Source organism: Emys orbicularis, chromosome 12, assembly GCF_028017835.1.
Source record: "Emys orbicularis isolate rEmyOrb1 chromosome 12, rEmyOrb1.hap1, whole genome shotgun sequence".
Classification (NCBI taxonomy): Eukaryota; Metazoa; Chordata; order Testudines; family Emydidae; genus Emys; species Emys orbicularis.
Genome location: NC_088694.1, coordinates 19145217 through 19171013, shown reverse-complemented (window position 1 = coordinate 19171013; position 25797 = coordinate 19145217). Strand labels below are relative to the sequence as shown.

At 45.6% G+C, this 25797-nt stretch overlaps 1 protein-coding gene across 1 annotated transcript in view; it reads right to left on the bottom strand.

The window, feature by feature from the left end:
* SLC13A3 (solute carrier family 13 member 3) overlaps positions 1–23373 on the bottom strand; it is a 45015-nt gene extending 21642 nt beyond the window's left edge. The window contains exons 1-6 of the mRNA XM_065414386.1: positions 23263–23373; positions 11294–11559; positions 10292–10455; positions 4967–5033; positions 4006–4191; positions 638–763 (exon numbers count right to left, since the gene is read on the bottom strand). Of these exons, the coding sequence (XP_065270458.1) occupies positions 638–763; positions 4006–4191; positions 4967–5033; positions 10292–10455; positions 11294–11559; positions 23263–23373 (920 nt within the window). The remainder of the gene's footprint in view (positions 1–637; positions 764–4005; positions 4192–4966; positions 5034–10291; positions 10456–11293; positions 11560–23262) is intronic.
* Positions 23374–25797: the final 2424 nt, after the last annotated feature.

The window sequence follows — 25797 nt, the reverse complement described above, 5'->3', positions numbered from 1 at the left end:
GCACTTTTGAAAATCTCACCCAAGGGTCTCAATTTACAGCTAGCTTTAACTAGCCTGCACATCTGAGCCTGCAAACGCCGTTGATCTCAATTAAGCTATTCTAATTTACATCACCTGATGATGTGGGCCTTGATGTCGAGCCTTTGAAAAAGTAGAATTCATGAAAGGGTTTTTGATTAGAGCTGGTTGGGTAATGGAAAGAAAAACATTCACAAAAAATTTGCTTTCAATTTTTATCCAAAAATGTGCTTCATCAATCTTTTCTGACCAGGTCTACTCATGTGCCATATTTTTAACCCTTCGCAATCTCTCCCATGAACTTTCTATACAGAATATCAAATAATATTATAATTCTGAGCTCTCCATTCATCACTTATGGGGCAATTTCTCTTGTTATTCATCACGCTGAATTTACTCAAATAGGAGCTTTTAGCTGAACATACATGACATACGTCTAGCTTTGTATAGAACAAGTATTGACTGAGTTATTACAACATGTACAGATGAAATGTCTAAGGGCCTGATCCAAGATTCCCATTGATTTCACTGGGCTTTGGATCAGGACCAGATAAACTGCTTGCTTACAATGTAGTCACAATTAGATTAAAGTATACAAATAGATTAGATATAAGAGTACCTTAGGTTAATTCCCCCGTACAGGAAACTGATCCATAGCCATCCCAGGAAAAGGAAAAGCAGCATTAAAGGAAATGCAAACACAAACCAGGACCCAAAGTTCACCACATCACACCCTGGAAAAAAACTTAGAAAATAGGGAAAGCTAATTAATCTGAGGAGTGAAACACCCCTTTCACGTGAAATGAAGGGGAACAGACATCTGAAATCAAGATCAAAATGTCATTCAAACTTTCCAGCTGCGCAGTTTTTAAAAAGGTGATTATTTGTATATCAATAGTGCCAACCAGCACCAACTGAGATTGGGACCCTATTGTGCTAGGAGTTATACAAGCATGTCGTAAGAAACAGTCCCTGCTTCAAAGAATTTAAATGGACAATTTGAAATGCCATTTTGGAACAGACCTCTCTAGATTTGCTGGAATTCCCAAATAATAACAACACTCAATATTTAGCACTTTATAGAAATTAACTAATTAATCCTAATTCATGGCAGAACCCACTTTAAGTGTATCTGAACATGAACCTTACAGAAGAGCTCTACCCAAACAGAACCACTTTCATCCATGTCTAGGAAGAACCTTCTATGTAGATCACTGCATGGTTGAGAAATAACTGCAAGTTTACAGTGACAACACTCTATCTGCTTTTTCAGATGGGGAGCCTCTTAGTGTTTAATAATAATCAAAGCACTTTACAAAGGACATCAGTATCATCTGTATTTGACAGATGGAGAAACTGAGGCACGAAGAACTTGTCCACGTTCACCCAGCGGCAGAGTCTACTGAGTCCCAGTTTAGTGGTCTAGCCACTAGGCAACACTGCCATCCAGGACAGAAATAGTGTGTGCCTTGTTTTCCTTTTTCACCACATAATGGACAACTTATAAAGTGCTCGCTGTTGCCCTGGTTCACCAAAACACTTAACCATCAGAAGCAAGTCTAAGGGGAAAAACAGTTAAAAGAGCGGGCAGTTTTTCAAAGAGACATTATTAAGGGCACACAAGCAAACTATCCCACTGCATAGGAAAGATAGGAAGTATGGCAAGAGACTACTCTGGCTTACCCAGGAGATCTTCAATGATCTGAAACTCAAAAACGTCCTACCAAAAGTAGAAACTTGGTCAAATTACGACACATGAATATAAAAAAAAACAACACATGCATGTAGGGACAAAATTAGAAAGGCCAAGGCATAAAATTAGATTAACTAGCTAGAAACATCAAGGGTAACAAGAAAAGATTCTACAAATACATTAGAAGCAAGAGGAAGACCAAGGAGAGGGTATGCTCATTACTCAATGATGGGGAGAAGACAATCACAGAAAATGTGGAAACAGCAGAAGTGCTAAATGCCTTTTTTGTTTGTTTTCACCCAAAAGGTTGTTAGTGATCTGATGTCTAACATAGTGAACGTCAGTGAAAATGACGTAGGATCTGGGGCTAAAATAGGGAAAAAACAAGTTAAAAATTACTTAGACAAGCTAGATGTCTTCAAGTCATTAAGGCCTGGTGAAATACATCCTAGAATATTCAAGGAGCTGACTGAGGAGCTATCTGAGCCACTAGCGATTATCTTCAAAAACTCATAGAAGACAGGAGAGATTTCAGAGGATTGGAAGAGGGCAAATATAGTGCCAGTCTATAAAAAGGGGATAAGGAGAATCCGGGAAATTACACACCAGTCCGCCAGCTTGTCATATGGTTCAGTACCCGGAAAGATAATGGAGCAAATAATCAAGCAATCAATTTGCAAACACCTAGAAGATAATGTCATAAGTAACAGTCAACATGGATTTGTCAAGAACAAATCATGTCAAACCAACCTAATAGCTTTCTTTGACAGGGTAACAAGCCTTGTGGATGGGGGGAAGTGGTAGACATAGCATATCTAGACTTGAGCAGTAAGACTTTTGATGCTGTCTCGCATGACCTGCTCATAAACAAACTAGGAAAATATAACTAGATGGAGCTATTATAAGGTGGGTGCATAACTGCCTGGAAAACCATTCCCAGAGAGTAGTTATCAATGGTTCACAGTCAAGCTGGAAAGGCACATCAAGTGGGGTCCTGCAGGGATTGGTTCTGGATCCAGTTCTGTTCAATAGCTTCATAAATTACTAAGATAATGGCATAGAGAGTACACTTATAAAGTTTGCCGACGATACCAAGTTGGAAGAGGTTGCAAGTGCTTTGGAGGATAGGATTGAAATTCAAAATGATCTGGACAAACTGGGGAAATGTTCTGAAATAAATAGGATGAAATTCAATAAAGACAAATGCAAAGTACTTCACTTAGGAAGGAACAATCAGTTGCACACATACATAATGGGAAATGACTGCCTAGGAAGGAGTAATGCGGAAAGAGACTTAGGGATCATAATGGATCACAAGCTAAATATGAGTCAACAGTGTAACACTGTTGCCAAAAAAGCAAACATCATTCTGAGATGTATCAACAGGAGTGTTGTAAGCAGGACACAAGAAGCAATTCTTCCACTGTAGTCTGCGCTGATAAAGCCTCAACTGGAGTATTGTGTCTAGTTCTGGTTGCCACATTTCTGGAAAGATGTGAACAAATTGGAGAAAGTACAGAGGAGAGCAACAAAAATTATTAAAGGTATAGAAAACATGACCTATGAGGAAAGATTGAAAAAACTGGGTTTGTTTAGTCTGGAAAAGAGAAGACTGAGAGGGGACATGATAACAGTTTTCAAGTACATAAAAGGTTGTTAAAAGGAGAAGAAAAATTCTTCTCCTTAACCTCTAAGGATAGGACAAGAAGCAATGGGCTTAACTTGCTGGAAGGGAGGTTTAGGTTGGACATTAGGAAAAACTTCCTAACTGTCAGGGTGGGTAAGCACTGTAACAAATTGCCTAGGGAGGTTGTGTCACTGGAGGTTTTTAAGAACAGGTTTGACAAATACCAGTCAGGAATGGTCTAGTTATTATATAGTCCTGCCTTGAATGCAGGAGACTGGATTAGGTGACCTATTGAGGTGCCTTCCAGTCCTACACTTCTATGATTCTAAGTGCTTGATTTTAAGCATATGGTTAAGTCCCAAAAACATATGAGAGTGTTTTTCAGAATCAGGACCTATAGCATTAGGGTGACAACCCACATATTTTAGCTAAGGTTGAAAGAGCCATTTCCTTTTGAATTCCTACTGTCACTTCCTTTTTCCAAAACTTGCTTTTGAGGGCAAGAACTTCACATACCTGGCCTCAGCCCAAAGGTGAATTTCCTATAGGAAACATGTGATGTCTTAATTTTGTAGAATTCCCTCTAATAGAAAGAGCAGATCAGCAGAGATTTCATAAACTGATTGTACTCCTAGGGACCGGGCTTCCTAAGAATTTCCTCCCATACCTCTTTAGCTGTCCTAGAAGGATGAGATTTGGTGCCGTTCCTGTCAGCGTTGCTGTACCTCCAATGCTGGCTGCATAAGGGATTGAAATGAGGAAACCTTTCCATATGTTTGCCCTGTATTCATCCTCTTTCTTTAAATCCATGGGAACTTCAATGACAACTTCCTTCTCCTCCATCAGATCTTTGCTTTAAAACATTCCAAAAGAGACTCCATTGAAAGCCCTGGTTTAAATACAGGTGTAACCAATTCAGAACCTTGACAAAAGGAAAACTCTCAACTTTTAGCAACAAGATTAGCAATATCCCAAGGGACGTCTATGCAGAATATTGCAACACATGGGGCCTGCTTGACATCCTCATCATTCAGCTGATGATTGAGAACCACTCTGTACTGGACTGGTCCTGCAAAATGCTGAATCCCTTGACTGCCCTCAATAGAAGTTGAAGGTGCTCACACCTCCGAGAAGCCACTCAGCACCTTGTAAGATCAGGCTGTCAAAAAAACTTAACAAAAAGTCAATACTCTTCATGTTAAAATATGAAAAAGGCTTTGATGATCTCAAGGTACGGAGTGGCAAGAAGAGTCTATTCCTGGGGAAGATATTTATTCTACATCATTTACATATCAAACCTGGACCATCAGAGAGATGTAAAACTTGGTGATTTAAACCTGCTGCCTGACACATTTAATGTTCTCAAAAAAGCAATGCTGACACTTCCCCAGCAGCAGACACATTTCCAATCACATTTTCAAAGTGGCCTGAAAATTTGGCCTTGTGCTGTCTTGTTGAATATATTGGAGAGGGGTTTCTCTGGTCAGGCTGTTGGTAGTCGGGAAATAGAGTAACAGGTGGAATCAAAAGAGTTTCATTGATTGAATTTCTCACTCCTAAGGCTGTTTCTATCTGAGGGGATAATTTCCTCACTCAACTCTCCAATATAAAATTTATAATTAACTTACTCCTCAGTACTTGCCAGAAACTGCAGCTCAGTTGGTACAGTATAAAGTTTATTCTGCTGTAAAGAGGCTGAAAAAGAAAGATTAGGACTTTAAAACAGTTTAAAGCATCTAGAAAAACTCTCCCTGACCCAAACAATGGAATGGAAAGGGCTGCCGTTTTCAAAGAGGAAAATTCACTCCACACCCAGAGAGTCCTCTGCTGATAAAGCTCAAGGAAGCAGAAGAAGTAAAATCCATTCCTGTTGATCTGAGGCCAGAGCACAGGCGGCAATACAACCCACTCCCCACAGCCACCACTACGCTCTGTAGGACGCCATGTATAACATCGCTCCAAAGATCTCTGGCAGCCTGCTCTCCCTCACCTTGACAAACTCAGCTCCTCCTGTGCGACCAGGACAGGCGACATCTGACCCAGTGGGTTTTTTTATGTCTCTAGTGACATGGATATTCTAATGCAGACTGTATTTCCAGTTTGTAATTTAACCTCTCGGGTATGTGGTGTTTATTTTTTGGTAAACTATGGTTCATTCTTAGGACTCAAAATAATTTTATCAGAATTTTAAAAAATTCTTTGGCCTTGAATTACATCAAGATTGTCCCTGTCCCAAAATCACTTGCCCCCAAAGGATGAGCTCTGAGAGGGTGAAATTTCAGCCCCATGCACCACTTCACTCCCACCTCCAATCCCATTTTGAAGGCTAGAGTAGGACATAGTGGTGATTAGGCCTTATCCTAGGCCGTCTTCACATGGGTCAATTTCACCCAGAGAGCACAGGCAATTTTTAGAGCCCATCAGCCCTCTGAAAGCCACACATTCCAAAGGCTGAACACTCTCAAAGTATAGCATAATCCTCTGAAGGCCATCCCCGGGGCATAAGGCCTAGGAGAGCATGGGGGAACTTTGGATCTGACTAGCCACTTCTGCATACAGTCTCGGTGAAATGGCACGTTTGAGCAATACATTTTTATAAAACCCCATTCCCCAGATTTTTACCTGGGTCTCAGGGAGATAGTGAATTTTATTAGATTTAAGCCAGAAGCACAGTCCTTCATTATACCTGATGTTTGCTATTGTTGCTGAACATTGCTACCCTTGCCATGTTGCTGTACATTTTAGGATTCAAGAGGCCTAGGATTAGGGTTACTAACAATCAAAATGCCCTGCTGATCATCATGGGCATGGACTCAGTGCTATTTTCCCCCCGCCCCTAGATTTCCCTGCACATACTTCATCCACAAACATTGCCTTCTCTTACCTTCAAGAAAATGTGGTGAACTATGGGGAGAGGACACACTGGTCAAAGTCTTTGGACCTGTTTACTCGTACACTGAAGAGATCAAGCTCAGTGAACCAGGGAACTTTGCAATGTCATGTTTTACACATTGCTAATTTATTGAATCAGAGTTAATTCTCTTGGAAAACTGAGCTTTGATTCCAAGGAAGCTATGATAAAGGGATGTAATTGGAAGGAAGAAAATTAACCCATTGGTGACTGTGGACTTTCTCTCTATGGGTAAATGTCAACTCTTGAATAGAGGGCCAAACCAAAGCCTATGCACCACTTAAATCCCACTTAAGCCTTGTGCTGGCCTTTTAAATTAGAGTGTAAATTTCATTTTGTCTATTTTAGATGCTCTCAATGTCTTTCATACTGGGCCCAAACCCCCTCCCATATAGCAATATGGGACGGATCCACCCTTTGACACCTGTTCACAGGCCTCCTGGGCCATTGCACTCCCAAGACTGAGACCCCCCCCCTTTTTTTTTTTTTAAACAGAGAGAGAGAGAAAAAAAGACACTGCATAATGGCCACATTCCCAGTGATTGATGAAGTCGTGAGTTATGCAGGTTATCCCAAATGTGTGCCAATAAACCCTTCATCCAGGGCTGTACTATCACACAATCTGTACAGGCTACATACTTTACAGAAAGACTGCTCTAGATAAAGTTTAGCTTTAACACTATTGTGCTCTTATTAGACTCCCTTGGCCAGTAAAGACAAGGTGACTTAATAACATGAACCCAACTTTTCAGGCATGGTGTAAGAAGATCATTACTATGAACTTTTAGAGGTTTCTAAAATATATTAAATAAGTAATTTTTGCATCCCTAAAAATGTAACATTCTGAGGGCTGATATCTCGCAGTCTGCCAGGGGGGATAACAAAAGGAAGGGCAGAGCTATGAATTCGTAACTTTCTAATGATATGAAGCTTCCGTTCCTAGCCTTGTTGGACTGCAGGACAGGCCCCATGTGATTCTGGAGAAGAAAATCTACATTCAGGAGGAAACATTTTTTAATAGCTGTTTAAAGCTGCTCAGAGGAATGAAATGTTGGCAGAGATGGATTAGCGGGCAGAGAGGTGAGGTGGTCAAAGGTGCAGGATACATTCGTTATCACATGGCTCTGCAGTTGATCATGTGGATGTCATGGGGTATATATTTGGAAGTGTCAGAATATAATTAAATTAATTAAGGTTGTGTCTAAGGAATTTACAGCCAGCCTCAAAATGGAAAATTCCAGAAGTCACATGAAACCCTGTTCTCAGCAGGTTTCTAACCCAACTTTGAAAATCAAGGATAGTTGGATATTTCATGGAAGGACAATTATCCAAACACTGTTAAACCCAAGTGAGTCATTCAAGCTTCAACTATCACTTACTATTTACCTAGTTTCTTATAACGGTACCCATAAATGTGGTATCTTCTATGGGTGAACACTAATCAATACCTTTAGCAATCTATGGCCTTGATTCCACAAACACTTACTTACATAGCTGCATTAGTTTATTCACATGAGTAAAGATTAAGTGTTTCCAGGCTCAAGGCTTTTCTCATCAATTTTTTCAGACCATTATATATATACACATATATATATGATCAGTTTGTCAGTCATATACAGTAATTTAAATTATTCAGCTGCATATTAAAAATTTCTACAGGTAATTTCTTAGCCTTTGAGATCCCTTCTGAAAGACAAATGCACTCGAAAGGTACAAATTCTTTAATATATTTTCCCAGCTAAAATGTTTTTTCCAACAGCTAGACTAATTTTCTAGCCTCCTAACTGTTTTTAAATGTACCCATGCAGATTTGCACATGCACATCATCAGATGTCATTCTTAAAAGCAGCTCAAAATGGAGCCCATTTTGCAATATTCTTGCTCATCTAATTTTTTGAAATGTATAACATTATACCTTGGAAGTCTAAAATGAGTGTAGCTCATTCCAAAGGTAGCGTGTAAATTGTCCGTTTCATGCAAGCTGTGCAAAAGTTGGGCAACAAAACCTAAACCTAGTTGTGAAACCAATCCTGGTGTCAAGCCAAGTTTCAATAACAGATAAAACCTTAAGGAAAAACCTGGTTCACAGTTCTCATCGTCTTTCTAGACACAAACCAAATTCATTGTTCTTGACTGAGAAATTGCTTCAAGATTTGGTGTTCATTCAAGAAATTCAGCTTGCATTGTCCAGATCACAGATGAAGCTCCCATTCTATTTTCTAAATACGAGGACAACAGAAAAGGGCAAATCTGTCTTGGCATTCATATTAGAGCCAAATTAGGCTCCACTGTTACTGATTTCTACCTTTCTCCCAGACAAAGAGATACTACGATATCTGCATTTTGACACCCTATATTTCAGTTGTGAATTTTTCTTTCACTTCTGCTTACTATACTGGCAAGTCTCAACTTCCAAATAAATAACAATAACAACAATGATGCAGCTAACATATCTGCAAACCATCACTCTGTTGATTCTGTGTATGTTATAGCCCTTGTCTGTCTTGTTTGTTTACATTGTAAGTTCCTTGAGACAGTATGTACAGTACCTAACACAATGGGCTACCATAGGTCCCCAGTATTAATTGTTCCCTAGGCACTACCATAATAAACTTATTACAAATAAATAATAAAATCAGCTCAAAGGACAGGGTTAAAGAAAGTTAAAGATCAAACTCACTAAATGCTCTAATTCTGAAAGATCACAAAAAAGAGTGACCATTTGTAATAGACTAAAAATGGTTAAAAATTCATAGAGTAAAAGCAACAAAATGGCTTGGATCAAAAATATCTCATGATTGCCATACACTGATTGTGAATTACAACTCTGTAAGAACATGCATATGCTTGAATTCAGTTTTCTACATCTCAGGAATCAGCAGCCACCAAAAAGCCATTACTTAGTAAGGGCTACTTCTGTTTCTGCAGTTCACAAAGGCAATTAGGAGAAGAGAGAGAAGCTACTACTACCCTAACCATCATTAACAGCTTCAGCGGGGACTTCATTTCTATTTTGCTGTTTTTCATCACTGTCTGCCAAAAAAAAAAGCCTCCCTGGAAATTATTTTGTGAACAATCAAGCTACTGGGGAAGATTTTTCCCCAATTACTAAGCTCCGTGATTGAACCTTGTGCAATAGCTGTTTATTAATAATCCTTAGCATTTCTGTAGCACTAGTCCTGAGGATATCTCAAAGGTTTATAAGCCTCATTTAACTCTCTAACCCCCCGTTGTTATGTCCATTTTACAGTTGGGAAAAGAGAGGAACAGAGAGGAGAAATGACTTTTCCAGGATCATACAGCAAATCAGTGACAGGGAATCCTGACTCCAATCCCTTGCTCTAATCACTCCCACACTGGAAAAGGGTGTGTGCTGTAAAGGCTTGATCCTAAACCCACGGTAGAAAATGGCATAGCTCTCATTGACTTTAATGGTGCAGGATCAGGGCCTAAAAAGCCAGTGAATGTCTTACCCAGAGCCCACAGATAGGGCCACTAACTGTGCAAAAAGTTATTGTTTAAAAGAGGTATTGGCTGTCTCTCTGCCTATCTAGGTATCAATATGAGTCTCATCACCATCACATCTGGGTGCCTTCATGGGATTGATGTTTTATTTGCACCATTACTTTGCTTATCAGAGCTCTGTGGGTATGTATCACCCACCCTTTCCCTTTTTGCCCCAGGACCCATTTGCAAATCAAATGTTCCACCTCACCAGGTTTGTCTGGTGAAATGTCTTATTCAATAGCTCATGGCTCCCAACTGGTATGAGGTTAACCATGGCTCATAGGAATCTATTCTGATTTGCATGACAGGAGGAGGAGCCAGGATGAAGGGAAGTGATGAGAGAGGGTAACATTCCAATGCCCTTTCACCTCCATAATGAAACATAGTCTATTTAAAAGGCCATTCCAATACATATTAAACTTCAGCTAACAGGCCTGCTTTTGTCCCCATTGAAGTCAATGGAAATTTAGTCACAGAGCTCACTGGGAACAGGACTGTCCCCAGGTTGTGCAATCTGTTGCGCTATGTGAGCTACCTGGATTTTCTTCATTTTCTCTGTTGAGATCCTTAGATGCTTCTTTGTCTCCAAAGAGGCTCTTCAGAATCGCATTTGCAATTGGAAGCATCATAGCAGTGGAGGCTGTATTGCTTAACCACATGGACAGGAAAGAAGTTGTCAACATCATTCCTAAGATCAGCCTGAAAGGCAGAAAAATTAAGTTTAACAATCTGTGTTTTGCAAAGTCAATTTTAGATTCCAGCAGAGAAAATCCCATGCCACAGTCTCATAAAATTAACAGGAACAAAGCTGGCTGTGGTTATCCTCAGGGCTGGCTCCAGGCACCAGCATTCCAAGCAGGTGCTTGGGGCGGCAATCTGCAAGGGGCTGCAGTCCGTGTGTTTTTGCCGCCCCAAGCAGCACGCCGAATTGCCGCTGCGGACAGCGGGGGCAGTCCGTGTGCCGTTAGGGCGGCACGCGCGTTTCCGCGGCGGCGGCAATTCGGCGGCAGCTTCTATGTTCAGCTGCCCGCGGCGGCAATTTGGTGGCAGCTTCATTGCCGCCGCCACCGCGGAAACGCGCGTGCTGCCCTAACGGCACAGGGACTGCCCCCGCCGTCCGCGGTGGCAATTCGGTGCACTGCTTGGGGCGGCAAAAACAGTAGTGCCAGCCCTGGTTATCCTATAATATGCCAGAGCATGTATAACTGGGATAAGTGCTAATATGACAAGGCTGAAGTAGTTGCATTTCTCCTCTGCTTCATTACAAGTCAACAAAGGAATGAAAACAACCTGGGCTTAATGAAATCAGCAAGCTCTGAAAAAGGAGAGTGTGTGTGTGTGTGTGTGTGTGTGTGAGAGAGAGAGAGAGAGAGAGAGAGAAGACAGCAGGGGCGTGTGCAATGCTCTTACTAGTGTGCACTATTGACCATTTGTGACACTGTTTTCTTGGCCAATCTGCAGCTCACATGTTGAAATCACCAGAGTTTGAGCCTGGGGAATTAAGGCACGAAGCAAGCACCATTGGTCTGTAGGTTACCTTGCAGGCTGGACTCCCACTAGCATGAGGACCTTCAGGGCAATCCTGCGGTGCAGGTTCCACTCTTCGATGGCCGATGCCATGATTAAACCACTGAGAAAGAGGAAGTTGGTGTCTAAAAAATACTGTGGGCAAACTTTGTTCGAAGGGAGAATCCCCAGAAATGGAAACAGGGTGATTGGCAGCAGAGCAGTCACAGCCAGAGGCAGGGCTTCTGTGCACCAGTACACGGCCATCACGAGGATCACATAGAGGCATTTTCCCTCCTGAAAAGGCAAAAGGAAATGGAGAGAGAGAAGCTGACGGCTCTGGAGTTACAAACAAGCCTTCGCACATTGGTACACTTACCACGAACAAGTAAATTGCAGCCACTTACCACGAGTGTGCAGGGGTAGGGAGAGCATCGGAGGGGCTCACCCCTCATCTATGTAGAATTTTCCCCAGATCATTCCACTGGGGCAGGATTAAAATCATAGAAATGCAGGGCTGGAAGGGACCTCAAAATGGCATCTAGTCCAGGGCTGAGTATATCTAAAACATCCCTGAAACGTGCTTCTTCAACCTGTTCTTAAAACCTTCAGTAACAGGGATTCCACAACCACCCTTGGAAGTCTAGTCCAGTATGTCACTATCCTTATAGTTAGAGAGTTTTCCCTAATATCTAACCTAAATCTCCCTTGCTGCAGATTAAGCCCATTACTTCTTGTCCTACCTTCCAATGGAGAACAATTGATCACCATCCTCATTATAACAGCTGTTAACATATTTGAAGACTGTTATCAGGTCCACCTCAGTCTTCTGTTCTCAAGACTAAGCAATCCCAGTTTTTTTTAACCTTTCCTCATAGATCAGGTTTTCTAAAGCTTTTATCATTTTTGTTGCTCTCCTCTGGACTCTGTCCAAATTGTCTAGATCTTTCTTAAAATGCAGCACCCAAAAATGGACACAGTACTCCAGCTGAGGCCTCACCAATGCCAAGCAGAGCGAAACAATTACCTCCTTTCCCTGACATACAACATTTCTAAACATACATGCCAGAATATTCGCCTTTTTCACAACTGCAACACATTGCTGGCTCATGTTCAATTTGTGATCCACTGTAACCACCAAATCCTTTTCTAAAGTACTACTACCTAGCCAGCTATTTCCCATTTTGTAGTCGTGCTTTGATTTTTCCTTCCCAAGTATACTTTGCACATCTTTACTGAATTTCATCTTGTAGATTTCAGACCAATTCTCCAATTTATCAAGGTAATTTTGAATTCTAATTCTGTCCTCCAAAAGTGTGCAACCCCTCCCAGTTTGGTGTCATCTGCAAATTTTATAAGCATGCTCTCCACTTCATTATCCAAGTCATTAATGAAAATATTGAACAATACTTGATCAAGCACTGACCCTTGTGTAACTCCACTAGATACATTCTCCAAGTCTGACAGTGAATCCTTGACACCTGCTTTTTGAGTATGGTCTTTCAACGATTTGTGCACACACCTTATAGTAATTTCATCTAGATCACATTTCCCTAGTTTTCCTTCTGTGGAATGAAGAGAGGGTTCGGGACCTAGAACCTAAGGAATCCTTAATATCCATGCACATCTCAGGGGCTTTGCCATAGGCATTGGGTTATGTGTATGGAGGCTCTGTGCCTCCACATGAAGGGTGGGTACATCCCCCTTGTTATGGAGAGGAGAGTCAACTGCCTTCATGCACTGTTTTTTCTCTCCCATCCCCTATGCCTACGGATCTGCACAGGGATGGGAGCAGCAGGAGCAAAACCTGGCTGGAATGGGAAGGGAAATGTGCATTGATCCTTCCGGACACCAGCAACAATAAATCCTCCAGCGACTGCATTAACTTTTGCACTGACACCCCTCTATACCCTTGAGGGTGATTGGGGGGAGAACTGGCAATAAAGGAAACAGAGAAATAATCCACTTGACTAATTATGTTGTTAATCTTCTGTCTACAATGCTGCTCAAATGAGATGAGAGTTGCTAACACCCTGGGTTTTCCAACAGAGTTTACAGACTGTAATGCAAATATTTTTTTGCCCTCAGTCCAAGTTCCAGAAACTTTGCAAGGTCAAATGACCTTTTTTCCCTATTGCCCAATCCTCTTCAGCTTCCAGAAAGGAAAGTTTCACCAAAATGAATTTCAACCCGGGTGTCATGTTCTGTCTCTTATTGTACCAGTGATTTAAACTGTTTGTCAACATCCCAATGCAAGAGCGCCATCAACGAAGCTCTCAGCTGATCTGGTTAGATAAAAACACAATTCAGAGGGCTAGTTGTAAAGACAAGAGTTTTTATTTTCCGAAAAGAACACTGACAATTTCTACATATTAATTAAGCAATCCAACTCAACAGGATACAACTTGTAGTCTAATAATTCACTTGCAGTGCAGGATCAAAAGCCAAGGTTTACAGACACAACCAGGCGTGAAGAATTGTACCGTGATTCTGAAGTGTCAAGTTGCAATTTTGTGGAGTCATCTATTAATCAATAACAAAAATAGCCAATGTTGTATTTTTGACAGAACTGTACTTTTCTTGATGTAACTTAGTTCAGAACAAAAAGTGGATGGACCCCACCTAAAGAAAAGTTTTCATTTAAAACAAGGAGTGTATCTTTAACAGCACCCATCCACCCACCCAAATTTTGATTAGGAGTAAGGAGCCCCAAGAACAACACCCACAGCCTCTAAGTCCTTAATGAAACTGAACATTTTGAATTATCAAAGCACTCTCCAAATATTAATGAACTAGTGCTCCCAGCCCCTGGGAAGTTGGTTAGTAATCATTAAGGGAGTTAGGTGCCTACATTCAACTGATTTCACCTGCTATCCTAGCCAGTGTTCTTTGGCCAGGGCAACTGCTTTGCCAGTTGGTGGGGTGGTCAGGCCCCCCACATCCAATGCATATACTGTCTGTGCAGCATGCACCACCCAGGGAATATGTAGCAATGTGTTCCTCCTGCCCATCATACTATATCCCACTCTGCAGAGCCATTGCATACCGGCACCACTCTGCTTCCCCTGCCCCCCAAGCAGCATAGGGATTTGGGGAATAAATAAGTCTCTAGCTCAATTAAAGTTCAGATAATTTTTGATAGCAAATGCAAACTTTCAAGTGGGTCTTGTGATTGGGTTAATTTTTAACCATTTAATGATAGCTAGGGAAGTCTTGGGCAACCCTGCACTGCCCCGGAGCTGCTTCCAGTTATACCAGAGACAAAACTGGCTCTTTAGAGAATGGCCTCTGCTCCGCTGTGCCCAAGAGATACCTTTGTTCCACTGACGAATCTGTGATTTTTCATGCTATGGTACCTACTGCGCACTCTGCAATGGCAGAAGAAGCCAAGCCTTACCTAGCAATGGTTACTACAGAAGACAAACTTCCACTGCCTGGCAGCCAGGGCCGGCTCCAGGCACCAGCCCACCAAGCTTGTGCTTGGGGCAGCACCTGGAGGGGGGCGGCGCGGCGCTCCGGCCGCCGGGGAGAGCGGGGCCACGGCCGGGCTCGCCGCCCTCCCCCGGGCGCTCTGGCCGCCCTCCCCCCCGGCGCCCTCCCCCCGGCCGCCGGAGGGAGAGTGGAGCCCCCGCCGGGGCTCGCCGCCCTCCTCCCAGGGCTCCGGCCGCCCTCCCCCCCGGCGCCCTCCCCCCGGGGCTCCGGCCGCCCTCCCCCCACCCCCCGCGGGGGGGGGGGGGGGCGGCCGGAGGCTTTTTTGCCTGGGGCGGCAAAAAAGCCAGAGCCGGCCCTGCTGGCAGCTTGAAGGAGGAGACAGGAACAAACCATCAGAAGAAGTGAGCTGACATCTTGGAGGGACTTCAGTGGGGACAGTGTTATGGGAGCCAGGGCCGGCTCCAGGTTTTTTGCCGCCCCAAGAAAAAAAAAAAGCCGGAGTGCCGTCCCTTGAAAAGTGCCGCCCCAAGCACATGCTTGGAACGCTGGTGCCTAGAGCCGGCCCTGATGGGAGCTATTGTAAGACTTTCTTAGTCAGGCAAAATTTGCTGGGCAATATACATTCATCAGCCTGTTGGCTGCTTAACCCCTCCCTGCCATTTGTCACAGGCTAGGGAGAAGAATCAGTAAGGCTAATGGTTTGCAACCACTTTTGTACATACCATTTTGTACCTTTTGTACATACCATTTTGTACATACATATTGATACCTTAAGCTCTCGTTACCTGCTACTGGTACTCAGAGCTCCCTTTCTCTGCCTCCACAATGCGGATCCATGCTGCGGCTTGGTGATAGTCACAGTCCCCTGGCAGAATTTGGGTAGCATCAAAGAGCCTCTCCAAATTACAACAGCCTCCTTGGGCTGCCATGTTGTGTACTACAGCCCCACAACCAATACACCCCTTAGGCCCTCCGCCACACACACCTGTGCCAGGACAGCCAAAGTGGGAGAGGACCTTCCTCAGTTCCTGTGACAGGGGATTCCTCCCTAGGCCAGAATCTTTGGATCACCATTCACCACTCTGGCCCTTTTGCCCAGGGTAAAGGGGTCAGAGCAGAGGTGAGGATTTCACCTTTGATCACCATTATCTGGCATACAAATACCTATCAGCCTCCGGGTTGCTTGCAAACTGTTCACAATTTGACATTCATACTGTTTTGACTGGCCACAAAGGTCACATGGTCTATTCACTGAGTGGGTGACCACAAGCATTGGAATCAGATTTCCACTCAGAATACTGGCTTCTTGCAATTATTCTGTAAATCATCATGTAACACATGCCTTGTTTGCAAACATTCTGGCTAGCAAACAGAGGTTAAATGACTTACCCAAGGTCACACGACAAATCAATGGCAGAGCTTGGATCCCAGCTCTCTGTTCTCACCCGCTAGACTACACTCTCTTCCCAGAAGCAGTGATAGAACCCGGGAGCCCTAACTCCCAGGCCCCCGCCCTAACCACTAGATATCACTGCTTTTCATTCTGCACATGCCTTCTCACCAGTGCACCATACCCCATTCTTGCAATCACTTCGTCTCGCAGCCTCGATGCTGCTAGCCCATTGAACTCTATGGACATCACCCACCATCTCCAGTTAGCCTCAGCCACCCTCTATTGCTACATAGTTTGAAAGTGGTTCCTGTTCATTGCTTTTAAATGGGAGAGCTTTTCCTGGGAGCTGTTAAGTTTCCTTACTCCAGTCAGGAGATATTCATTGCTTCCAAGCCTGCCAGCTCCTATATCTTGCTCCTGAGTTAGTTTTAAGTTGATCTGTGTTCATTAACCTGTGTTTTTAGACAGCACTGGGCATTAAACACTTGCTTGGAGCCCCCGGTAGCAGGCCTGGCTACCTCAGATGCTGCCAAGCCAGGGGACTGTAGACACTGAGTTCATTAGAAGCAGTTGTAACAAGCACTTTGCACAGCTCATTAAAAGTGCCCCCTGTGCTCAAACTTGCAACACAGTTCCTCCGACCACCTGCTGCCCTGCCTGAGCTCTTTGCAATCATTCACAACTGCCCCTCGGGTTCTTGGATTAGATATTTAAGAATTTCAGCAGCAGCCAGAGAGGCGGGGAGGACCCGAGGGGCCCTGGTGCAAAGTGTGGTAAGGGAGATGCACTTCCTCAGGAAACCTTGCATTGTGGCGCTTAATGCATAGTCGACACATCGCCCTTTCATTGTTTCAGCCCCCACTGCGGGAGAACGTGCTGGCATCCAACCAAACCTGCCTCTGAGGTAAGACTTTCTCTTTCCCACCTGTAGAAGTAGAGATGATGCCAGTTACCCCAGGGTCTCCTCCTCCAACGATGTGACTCCCTCAGAGAGCACTGACAAATGCAGGAGGTGCCATTCAAATGTCAGCACGCCAGGATCCTGCAGTCTGACTGTCAATGTATGTACTCGCACAGCCGTCTTTACGTGGTATCTCTAGCTACCCTGCAGGGGGCTAATGGTGAAGTTTTTTAACAGCTTCCCCTTGGGTATGGATGGAGGGGTGGGGGATGAGCAGCAAGGGCCTCAACTTGACAGGTGAACTTTCAATCCTCCGACACCCGAAACTATCAAAAATCGGGGAAACACCCTGTGGCAGTGTTCTCAAGGAAACTCCTAGCCAGGTGAATGTCACCTGGGTGCACACTCGGATCATGTCCATTGGAAAGTTCACTGAGGGGTTCAAATCTTTTCAGGGAGCCTGGGCCCACTTAGGATTTTCCTCGTGTTAAGTTTGTAGTTTCTTGCAGTTCCAATGCAAGTCCAGGTGAATCGTCGCCCTTTGACCCACAACCCCTTGTGAATGGAAATAGATCCCCTAGGAAGCCAAACGAGCTGGCTCAGTCATTTACATTAATTGGCCTTCACAATTCCAGTGGAGCTTTTACTGAGTCAAATTAAAAAACCCTGAAGACCTTGAATAACCCAACCCGACCTCCCACGCCCCGCCCCTACTGGGCACTCATAGTGCTCAGTGCTTAGGGCAAACTGAGACCTAAGATAATGGTTCTGTTTAAGTGCTGTACGTTAGGCCCCATGTCTCCAGTCCCCTTTGAAAGACATTAAGACGTGCATTGTGTTATGGCCAAAATCCAGCCCCTCCTTCATGGCTGTGGAGGGCCCTTTGGCAGCAGAACTGGTGTGGTTCCAATACATAAGGTAGGGCTGGATGTGGGGGCCACCTGTGACATTAGGATCCGGGCCTTTAAGGGCTGAGCTTCCAAAGCAGAGAGTCTGTGAGGGGTGCTGTGAAGCTGCTTAGCTAGCTGGAACAGGACACAGAATAAAGCAGAACTCTTCTAAGCACATTAAGCACCGAGTGACCACTGAACACTACAATGCACGGCTGAACCAACACCCACCAGCTCTAACTTCCACTTGCTTTTAATACCCCCCTCGAGGCAATTACACTGGCATAGCACACCAGAGCACAGTGCTCGCTGCCCCCCCCCCCCACACACACACACTGTCATGCTCCCTCCTGCCCAGGGATGTGGGGAATGGGTAGCATAGAGCTAGCTACTGTGGCTTCTCATTACCAAGGGATTCCGTCTACAATCAGGGCATGCCTTAGGGCACCTTTCCAACTGCTTTATGCTGCTCAAAGCTTCCAGAACGGGGAGGCTGAGGAACTGCCCCAGAGTGTTCATCATATATATTTATCAGGGTTTAGCTACTATGCCAACAGATAGATTATATATTAAACCAATGCATGGACTTGCACCAGATCTATATTTATTATCTTCACTGAGGGCCTGGCTCATAAGAAACTGGTTTGAGAAACCCCAAATCAATGAGGTTTCTAGCAGCTGTCTGTTCTAAGTCAGTCATTTAACTTCAGCCAGGCAGTTAATGGCATATGTTCCACAGCTAGCACATGTTCCTTTTACAAGCCACTATGCCATCCGGTATCCCACCACATGGGCTCCCCTCACCTGCTGAGACTGCCTGTTCCACCCTCTGGGTGAACATTGTTATATATGTAACCTGTGCCCTTCATTTCCCAGCAGCCACCTGCTGCTCAGGCTGTGCAGGACAGGTTAAACACAGTTCCAGACGTCAGAATTTAATCCCACATGGATACCTAAGTAAGGTTCTTTGCTTGGTGAAGAAAAATTAGTCCATTTATTTTTTGAAACCAGAAGCTTTAGCTCGAACGTGAACAAATGACACTCTGCAAGAGTCACTCCCAGGTGTAGGCTCATCCATACTCTTAAGGAGGACGGTTCAGATAGTGAAACTGCTCCTCAGATTTGTTTTAAACACGCAGGGCCAAAATCTGCCCTGATTTATAGGCACCGCACTGACATTGGGAATTTGACTTTAAAGTAATACAGGTAGTAATGGCAGCGAAGCAGCAACTTTTTTAAAATTGCGAATGAATTTAGAGCTCATGAAAATTAAAGACTAATTGCTAACATAGCTCAGTCAGACACGGTGACAGTGTCCCACATGCAACTCTGCCAATGCCTCTCTAACCTGACCTGCAGCAGCTCCTGCTATCCCAGGCCTCGGCTCTCCACACAGTGCCCCACAATGCACCAAAACGCTGAGCTGCAGCCCCCTTCGCACACAATGCCCAGTTCTGAGTTGCAATCCCTTCCACTTTTCCATCGTTGGGTCTTTCTGGAGCAAAAAAGTGCTAATCATGCTGACCTGTGTGGACTTGCACATGAGGAGTGTGCTACCAGCATATTAGAAACCCCGAGTCTGGGCTTCCAAGGCCTGGTCTTACACTACAAAGTTAGGTCGACATAAGGCAGCTTATGTTGACCTAATATGTCAGTCATTGCCTACACTACAGCTTTCCTCCCACCGATGTAAGTGCCCTAACACTGACATCATAACTCCACCTCCAGGAGAGGCATAAGGCTTATGTCGGTGTAGTTAGGGTGATGCAATGTCTGTGTAGACACTGTGTCCTTTACATTGGCTGTCCTGTCTTGCAGGAGCCATGAAATTGACAGGAAAGCCCTGCTCCCCTGGAGAGCTGGGCAGCTGGACTCTGCTCCCAGCTGGGAGCCAGGGTGAGAAGCCCAGGGGACTTCAGGCTCCGATCCCATCTTGGAGCCAGGGCGAGAAGCCGGGGTGACTTCCTCCCCGCTTCTGGCAGGGAAGGGGCAGGCAAGAAGCCCTGGGCAACTTCCCCTGCTCCCTGTGAGGAGTGGGGAGCAGAATGGGAGGCAGCCACCCCAGGAGCCTGTGGGGCAGCCAGGCTCCTGGCAGGGAGCTGCTAATAGATCTGAGAGACCAGGCTCTCACCTCCCCACACTGTCCCTCTTAGGTCGGTGGAAGTGCTCCTGGTGAGGACAAGCACTCGATCTAAGGAGAGTAGTGTAGACATACATAGTATAGACAGTAGTGCAGTAATTACTGTGGTGGTTGTAAGTCGGCCTAGTTTTGTAGTGTAGACATACCCCAAGACAAGAGTCTGCATTTAGCACACAGCATGCTTCTTCTATGACAGACTATATGCCTGGACCTACATCACTGTCAGCTTCAAAAGGGAAGCCATTAAAAGCGTTAAAGTCACTTGTTCAGCTACAGAAAATGAATGCACAAACTAATACAATGAGCTATTTACAAGTCTGCAGAAGGAATAAGATACCAGTTATGTAATCCTATTTCTGCCCTTTGAAACAATCAAAAGATTTCATATGCACTTAGTAAGACATCATCCAAAAAAACAGTTATGCAAAACGGAAACTATGGATTTTAATTCCATAAAGGAATTCTCTCTGCTACTGTGTGGTGTCATCAACTAAAACAATGTTAATTCTTCTTCTTCTTTCTTTCTTTTTTATTTCAGGGATTCACGTTGTGACTTTGGAAGTGAAGGTTTTATCTGACTAGAGCCATGCACAAAGTCAGTAGACTACACAGGTGTCCCCAACACAGCTCTGCGAATGCACATGAATCATGACCTGCTCATGAAACAGGCTCATGCCTGTTCCAGTCCAGAGCTTCTCTTGAGCAGAGACTGCCAAACTTGCTGAACTGTGCCCAATTTTTGCTGATAGGAACAAATTCATTTTCAAGTGGATCTGAGTCACGATGTGAATTCAAGGGTGAAATCCTGGCCCCGTTTAAGTCAATGGCAAAAAAACTCCCAATCACTGGGGTGAAATACCCCAAGTCTCCTGAGAGGAAATACTAGTCATTCTAGACATCTAGCCAAACTTTGTGTGAGAGAAAGCTGTAAAAATCCTGTATTTCCCCAAGAAGGTTTTCAGCATTCACTGTAAAGACAAGTCACCTGCTTTGCTCTCTAACACACAGTCCCCAAGCCCATATCCTAAACTGAAAACAGCTTATACAGAATAATCCAAATATTTCACTCAAGAAGCTTCTTCAGTCATGATAACAAAGGTTGTCTGTTTACAGGCACATCCCACACCTGCAAAATGCCATATTTTACAACATTGCTCGTAAGAGGGAATGATAACAAGCCATTTAAACCATGTAATACTCATTGGGCATATTGTGGTCCATGCATCACTTTATTGAGAATCCAACCACAATTCTGACACCAAACGTGCAACTTTTGGCTCTCCTGAGAAAACTGTTCTTGGGTGTAGATCTTGGGATTGCCTTATAGTGAGATTTCCTTACAGTTGGGGAGGCAGTGTGCCTAGCAGACAGAACACTATGCTGGGACTCTGGAACCCTGGGTTAATAGCTTTGCCACTGGCCTGCTGGGTAACCTTGAGCATGTCACTTCATCTCTCTGTACTTAAGCTTCCCTTTGAGATCTACTGCTGAAAAGCACTCTATAAGCGCTAGGTGTTCTAGGAAGGTTGAAAGAGTAGAATCACATACTTGTTAGTGCCAGATCTTAGCATAATCCACTTAATTGTAGCCAGTTCTGAGATCCTTCTTGCTTAGTTCTGCATTAGTCAATATTCCCACCATCCTGGGATGGATTGGTTTGTTTGGAGCTATCGCTGCACGCACGCTGCACACACACACACACGCACACACACTCACCAAAGCTCTAGGCACTTTCACAAATATATAAATACACATCACAATTAAAATCACTGTATCTGCACCCTACAACAAAGCAACATTTCTCCACCACACCAATACAGTTAAACTAAGCCCTCCTGGCAACTCCTAGCAGTTAAACCAAGAGAGAATCTAGCTCAAGAAACTACGCCATCCACAACCGTGGTAGCACAGCAGGGGAAGAGAGCCAGAGTAGCCAGGGCCCAAACCAGTTAGGGATAAAACCACACAGGGAAATGGCTAAGCAGCCAGTGCAGCTCACAGTCATAGGCTAAGCCTTATCCACGCTGTGAGTGCAGGTAGAACACCTTATTTTCATCCTCAGGCCAGACTCTGCTCACAGTACCAGAGGCATAACGCCATGCTGTAGAATCTGACCCATAGTGTGCTCTGGGGGTATGGGCCATTGATCTAATTCCCTCTGCCTTCTCTCTTTCCCGTTGTGGGATGCGGCGTGGCCCCATCTGTGCAGGGGGTCCTGGGCAGTGCAGTTTTCCCAAGCTCAGGAATCCAATGCCATTTTGCCCTCTATGGAGCTGGAGGCACCCTTTGCATCAGGTATTTATGGCCCTGCCAACAAACATTGAGGATCGGGTGGGGAAAGCCAAGATGGGAAGGTTCATGAGGTCTCCTGACTTGAAATGCTCTTTCAGGGCATAGTGTTGCAGGTTCCCTTGTCTTCTTCTCGTGGGTGGGGGAAAGCTCTCCCCAGGCAGTCAGCAGGGAGGGCAGGCTGTCCGGGGAGGGGATTCAGACCAGCATAGAAGCCAGCCCCAATGTCCCCAGTGTCTTGACAGGAAAGGGTCTGGAAAACACGCTTATGTACCAGGGCAGGGGTGCCAGCGTGCGGCGAGTGCTGACGGGCTGGAGAGGGGCACTTGGAGCCGGGCATGGGCGCAGCTTCCCGCAGCCTTTCCACAGAGCCTTGGCCTGGCGCAGAGCGGGGAAAGGAGCGCAGGAGCACACATCGCACGTGTGTCCTAGCTGCCGGGCGCCCTGTGCCAGCGAAACGCGGCTCTGAAGCCAGCGCTTGGCGCCGAGAGACCCAGCGGAAAGTTCTAAGAGTTGGACACCAACTCGCTGGCTGCGGTCCCTGCTGCATCTAAAGGCGCCGAGGCAGCCTGCTCCGCCGGGACCGAGAGACAGCCCCGACCCGAGGCGCTGGGCCGGTGGCGGATCGGTTCCAGCTGAGGCGCTCCAGGGAGGGAGCACCCGGCCCGGCGCGGGCAGGGCAGAGGGGAGTGGCTGGGAGCAGGTAGGAAGGAAGGTGGCTCGCCCTGGGCAAGGGGACAGAAGAGACCTGGGGAGGGAGCGTGGCGGGCAGGGCAGGGCCAGGGCTCCCCTGGGGGCAGCGGGCACGGCGGGGGTGGGGGGGTTCCCTGGGATGAAGGGAGGGGGTCGCTAGGGGGCCAGGTCTGGAGGTGTCTCTTGGAGAAGCAGGGGAATCGGGATTCCCTGGGGGCAGGCGGGAGGGGTCCCGTGTGGGGCTCCAAGGGGGGGGGGTTACCTTGGGGGGCAGGCTGATGATGATGGGCAGCAGCACCAGCGGGGTGAAGAGTAACACCAGGAACCGGCGGATACTCCACACTTTCTTCACTAGGGCTCCGACCGCTGCCATAGCCCGACAGACACCCAGCTGGACCCGACTGCGGCCGGGCGCAGGGGCCGCCGCTTTATCCCGGGGGGAGGAGAGTTACTCGGGGAGGGGGAGGGAGGGCTCTTACCTGGGGGCGGCACTGAGCACGGGGCCACTGCTGCTGGCCTGCCGCCCCCTGCCCCGAACAACCCCTCCCCCCCGCGTCCGGACACCTCCCAACCCCCCGCATGACAACCCCGCTCCTCATTCCTCACCACACCCCCTGTCCCGCATCCAGCCCCACCCACCCGCAGGCTCCCCGCAAGCTGTCCCGGGAGCCGGAATCCAGAGGCTGGCGGGCCCCGGCAGATACCTGCCTGTTGCCTGTAGGAGAGGGAGCTTCCCCTCCCCGAAGTGAGGGGCGCATGATGTGCAAAGCAACCTCCATCCCCCAGCCACGGAGCTGGTGAGCGGTGAACTCTGGGCAACTATGCTGAGCGATCTTGTCCAACCTGGCTAGATACCACCATGATGGGCGCCTTAGAAATCCCTAACCGCCTCGGGGCTGGGGCAAGGAAGAGTGGTTTTGCACCCAGTTTTCTCAGAAGCCATCGCTCAGCATCCTTGGAGCACTACCCATCCCTTGTGGGTCCCACAGTCAACTCCCAATGATTGCTGGCACACCCTTGGAGCGCTCCCTAAGTTGGCCAGCCGGAGTTGGCCGAAGAACAGCTGTCCTGCTAGGGGAGGTTCTGGCCACCCTGCAGCAATAGGGCCTCTACCAGCTCTCCCTATCCTTGACCCTTCTGCAGGAAGTGCTGTCCTTTCTGCTGCTCACACCTCACGGGACTCGCTGCTGCTCATCACTCACTCCCTTTGGCTTGAATGTCAGGGAAGTGCAACCCCCGTCTCTTGAGCCTGCTAGAATGACTCTACTTACTGCCATCATCCCGGCTTTCCACCGTTCATGGGTCACCACCCAGCAGATAGTAGGTCATATGAGAATGTGCTGCATGGAGTCAGAAGCACAGAGGTACCATTGGCTGCATGTGTTCTGGGTATGAATTAGGCTCCCTGAGTGCCAGGGCGGTGAAGACAGCTCAGTATTAATCACTGGTGACACCATCTCCTTTTCTACAGCAAACTGGTAGCTGTCCTGAAGTGTTTTCTCAGTTATCAAACACCAGAGCCTTCTCTTCAAATCATCATCACAGAAAAGCGCCTGATTGCATCTATGACACAGCTACTCAGAGTGAATCCAGCTGTAAACTAACCCCACTTGCTTCACATGTATTACACTAGCCGTGATTATGTGTGGCCTTCCCCTGCCTTTCTGCAGCCGCTTAGCTTGTTTCACAATGTGGAGCTGGTAGTCCGAAGTTATTCTGCCAGTTGGCATTGCAGTAAGTGAAGAGAAATAGAGACAGTTGCTGTATATGCAACAACCAAGTTAAACAGTTCAGAGTTTAATAATAATAAATAATAATAGTAATATGAGCTCAAGGCCGAGTCATTTAAACGCTGCAGAGAAGCTGGCAGCCCCTGAACTAGTGTTTCCTTTCAGTCATTTTAGAAGCATGTTGTCCTTGGAGCAAATTTACCCCTTGTTCAACACTACTGAAGCCAGTAGTTACACCAGGGATGATTCTGGGCTGGCCCTAGTGTTTAGTGAGCACAAGCAGTGTATGTTTTGTTATCCTTGGGTATCTAATATGAAGAAACACTGACAGTGTTTGTGATACTGCAGTTGGTCGCCTTTAGAAGGACAGTAATGGCAGCTTCTCCCCCAGATGTGCCTTTTACAGTGAATAGTAAGGCCCAGTATGAGAATGAGTCCATGAAGTAGTGAATACACATCTTGCCCTAGACTTCAGGGCACTCATTTTCATTTTGTGATAGTTTAGTCTAGTCTTGATTCTCCATCGCCTTGCACCTTATATCATCATTTACACTTTTGCAAAAATGATGAGGATTCCCACAGGTGTGAGTGGAATATTCTGATTTGGGAGATCTCACCTGCTTACATAGGTGCAAGGGAGAAGGCATTGGAAAAAAACACCCTTATTTTTTAAAAAATAGAGGTTTTGCCAGACTAAGAAATCTAAAGCAAAGGTCCAGTATAGAAATCAATTCAAAAAATGTCATGTAACTTTACATTTTGCACTGTTAAAGCTACAACAGGCAGAAGATGTAAAGTTAAGATTCCATCAGAAACATTAACTGTGTAACCTTCATTATTATTTAACATTTATATTACAGTAACACCCAAAGAGGCTTCAGCTGGGATCAAGGCCTAATTGCACAAGTAAATGCATTCCCTGCCGTGAAGAGCTTAGAATTAGGTTTTGCAGTTAACGTCGAGAGTTTTTTAAAGAAAAAGTGGGAGAGGAAGGGGGAGGGTAGAGGGAATAAAAAATCCAGGTCTCCACAGTTTGCGATGTTTACAAAATGGGGGAGGGAGAGGAA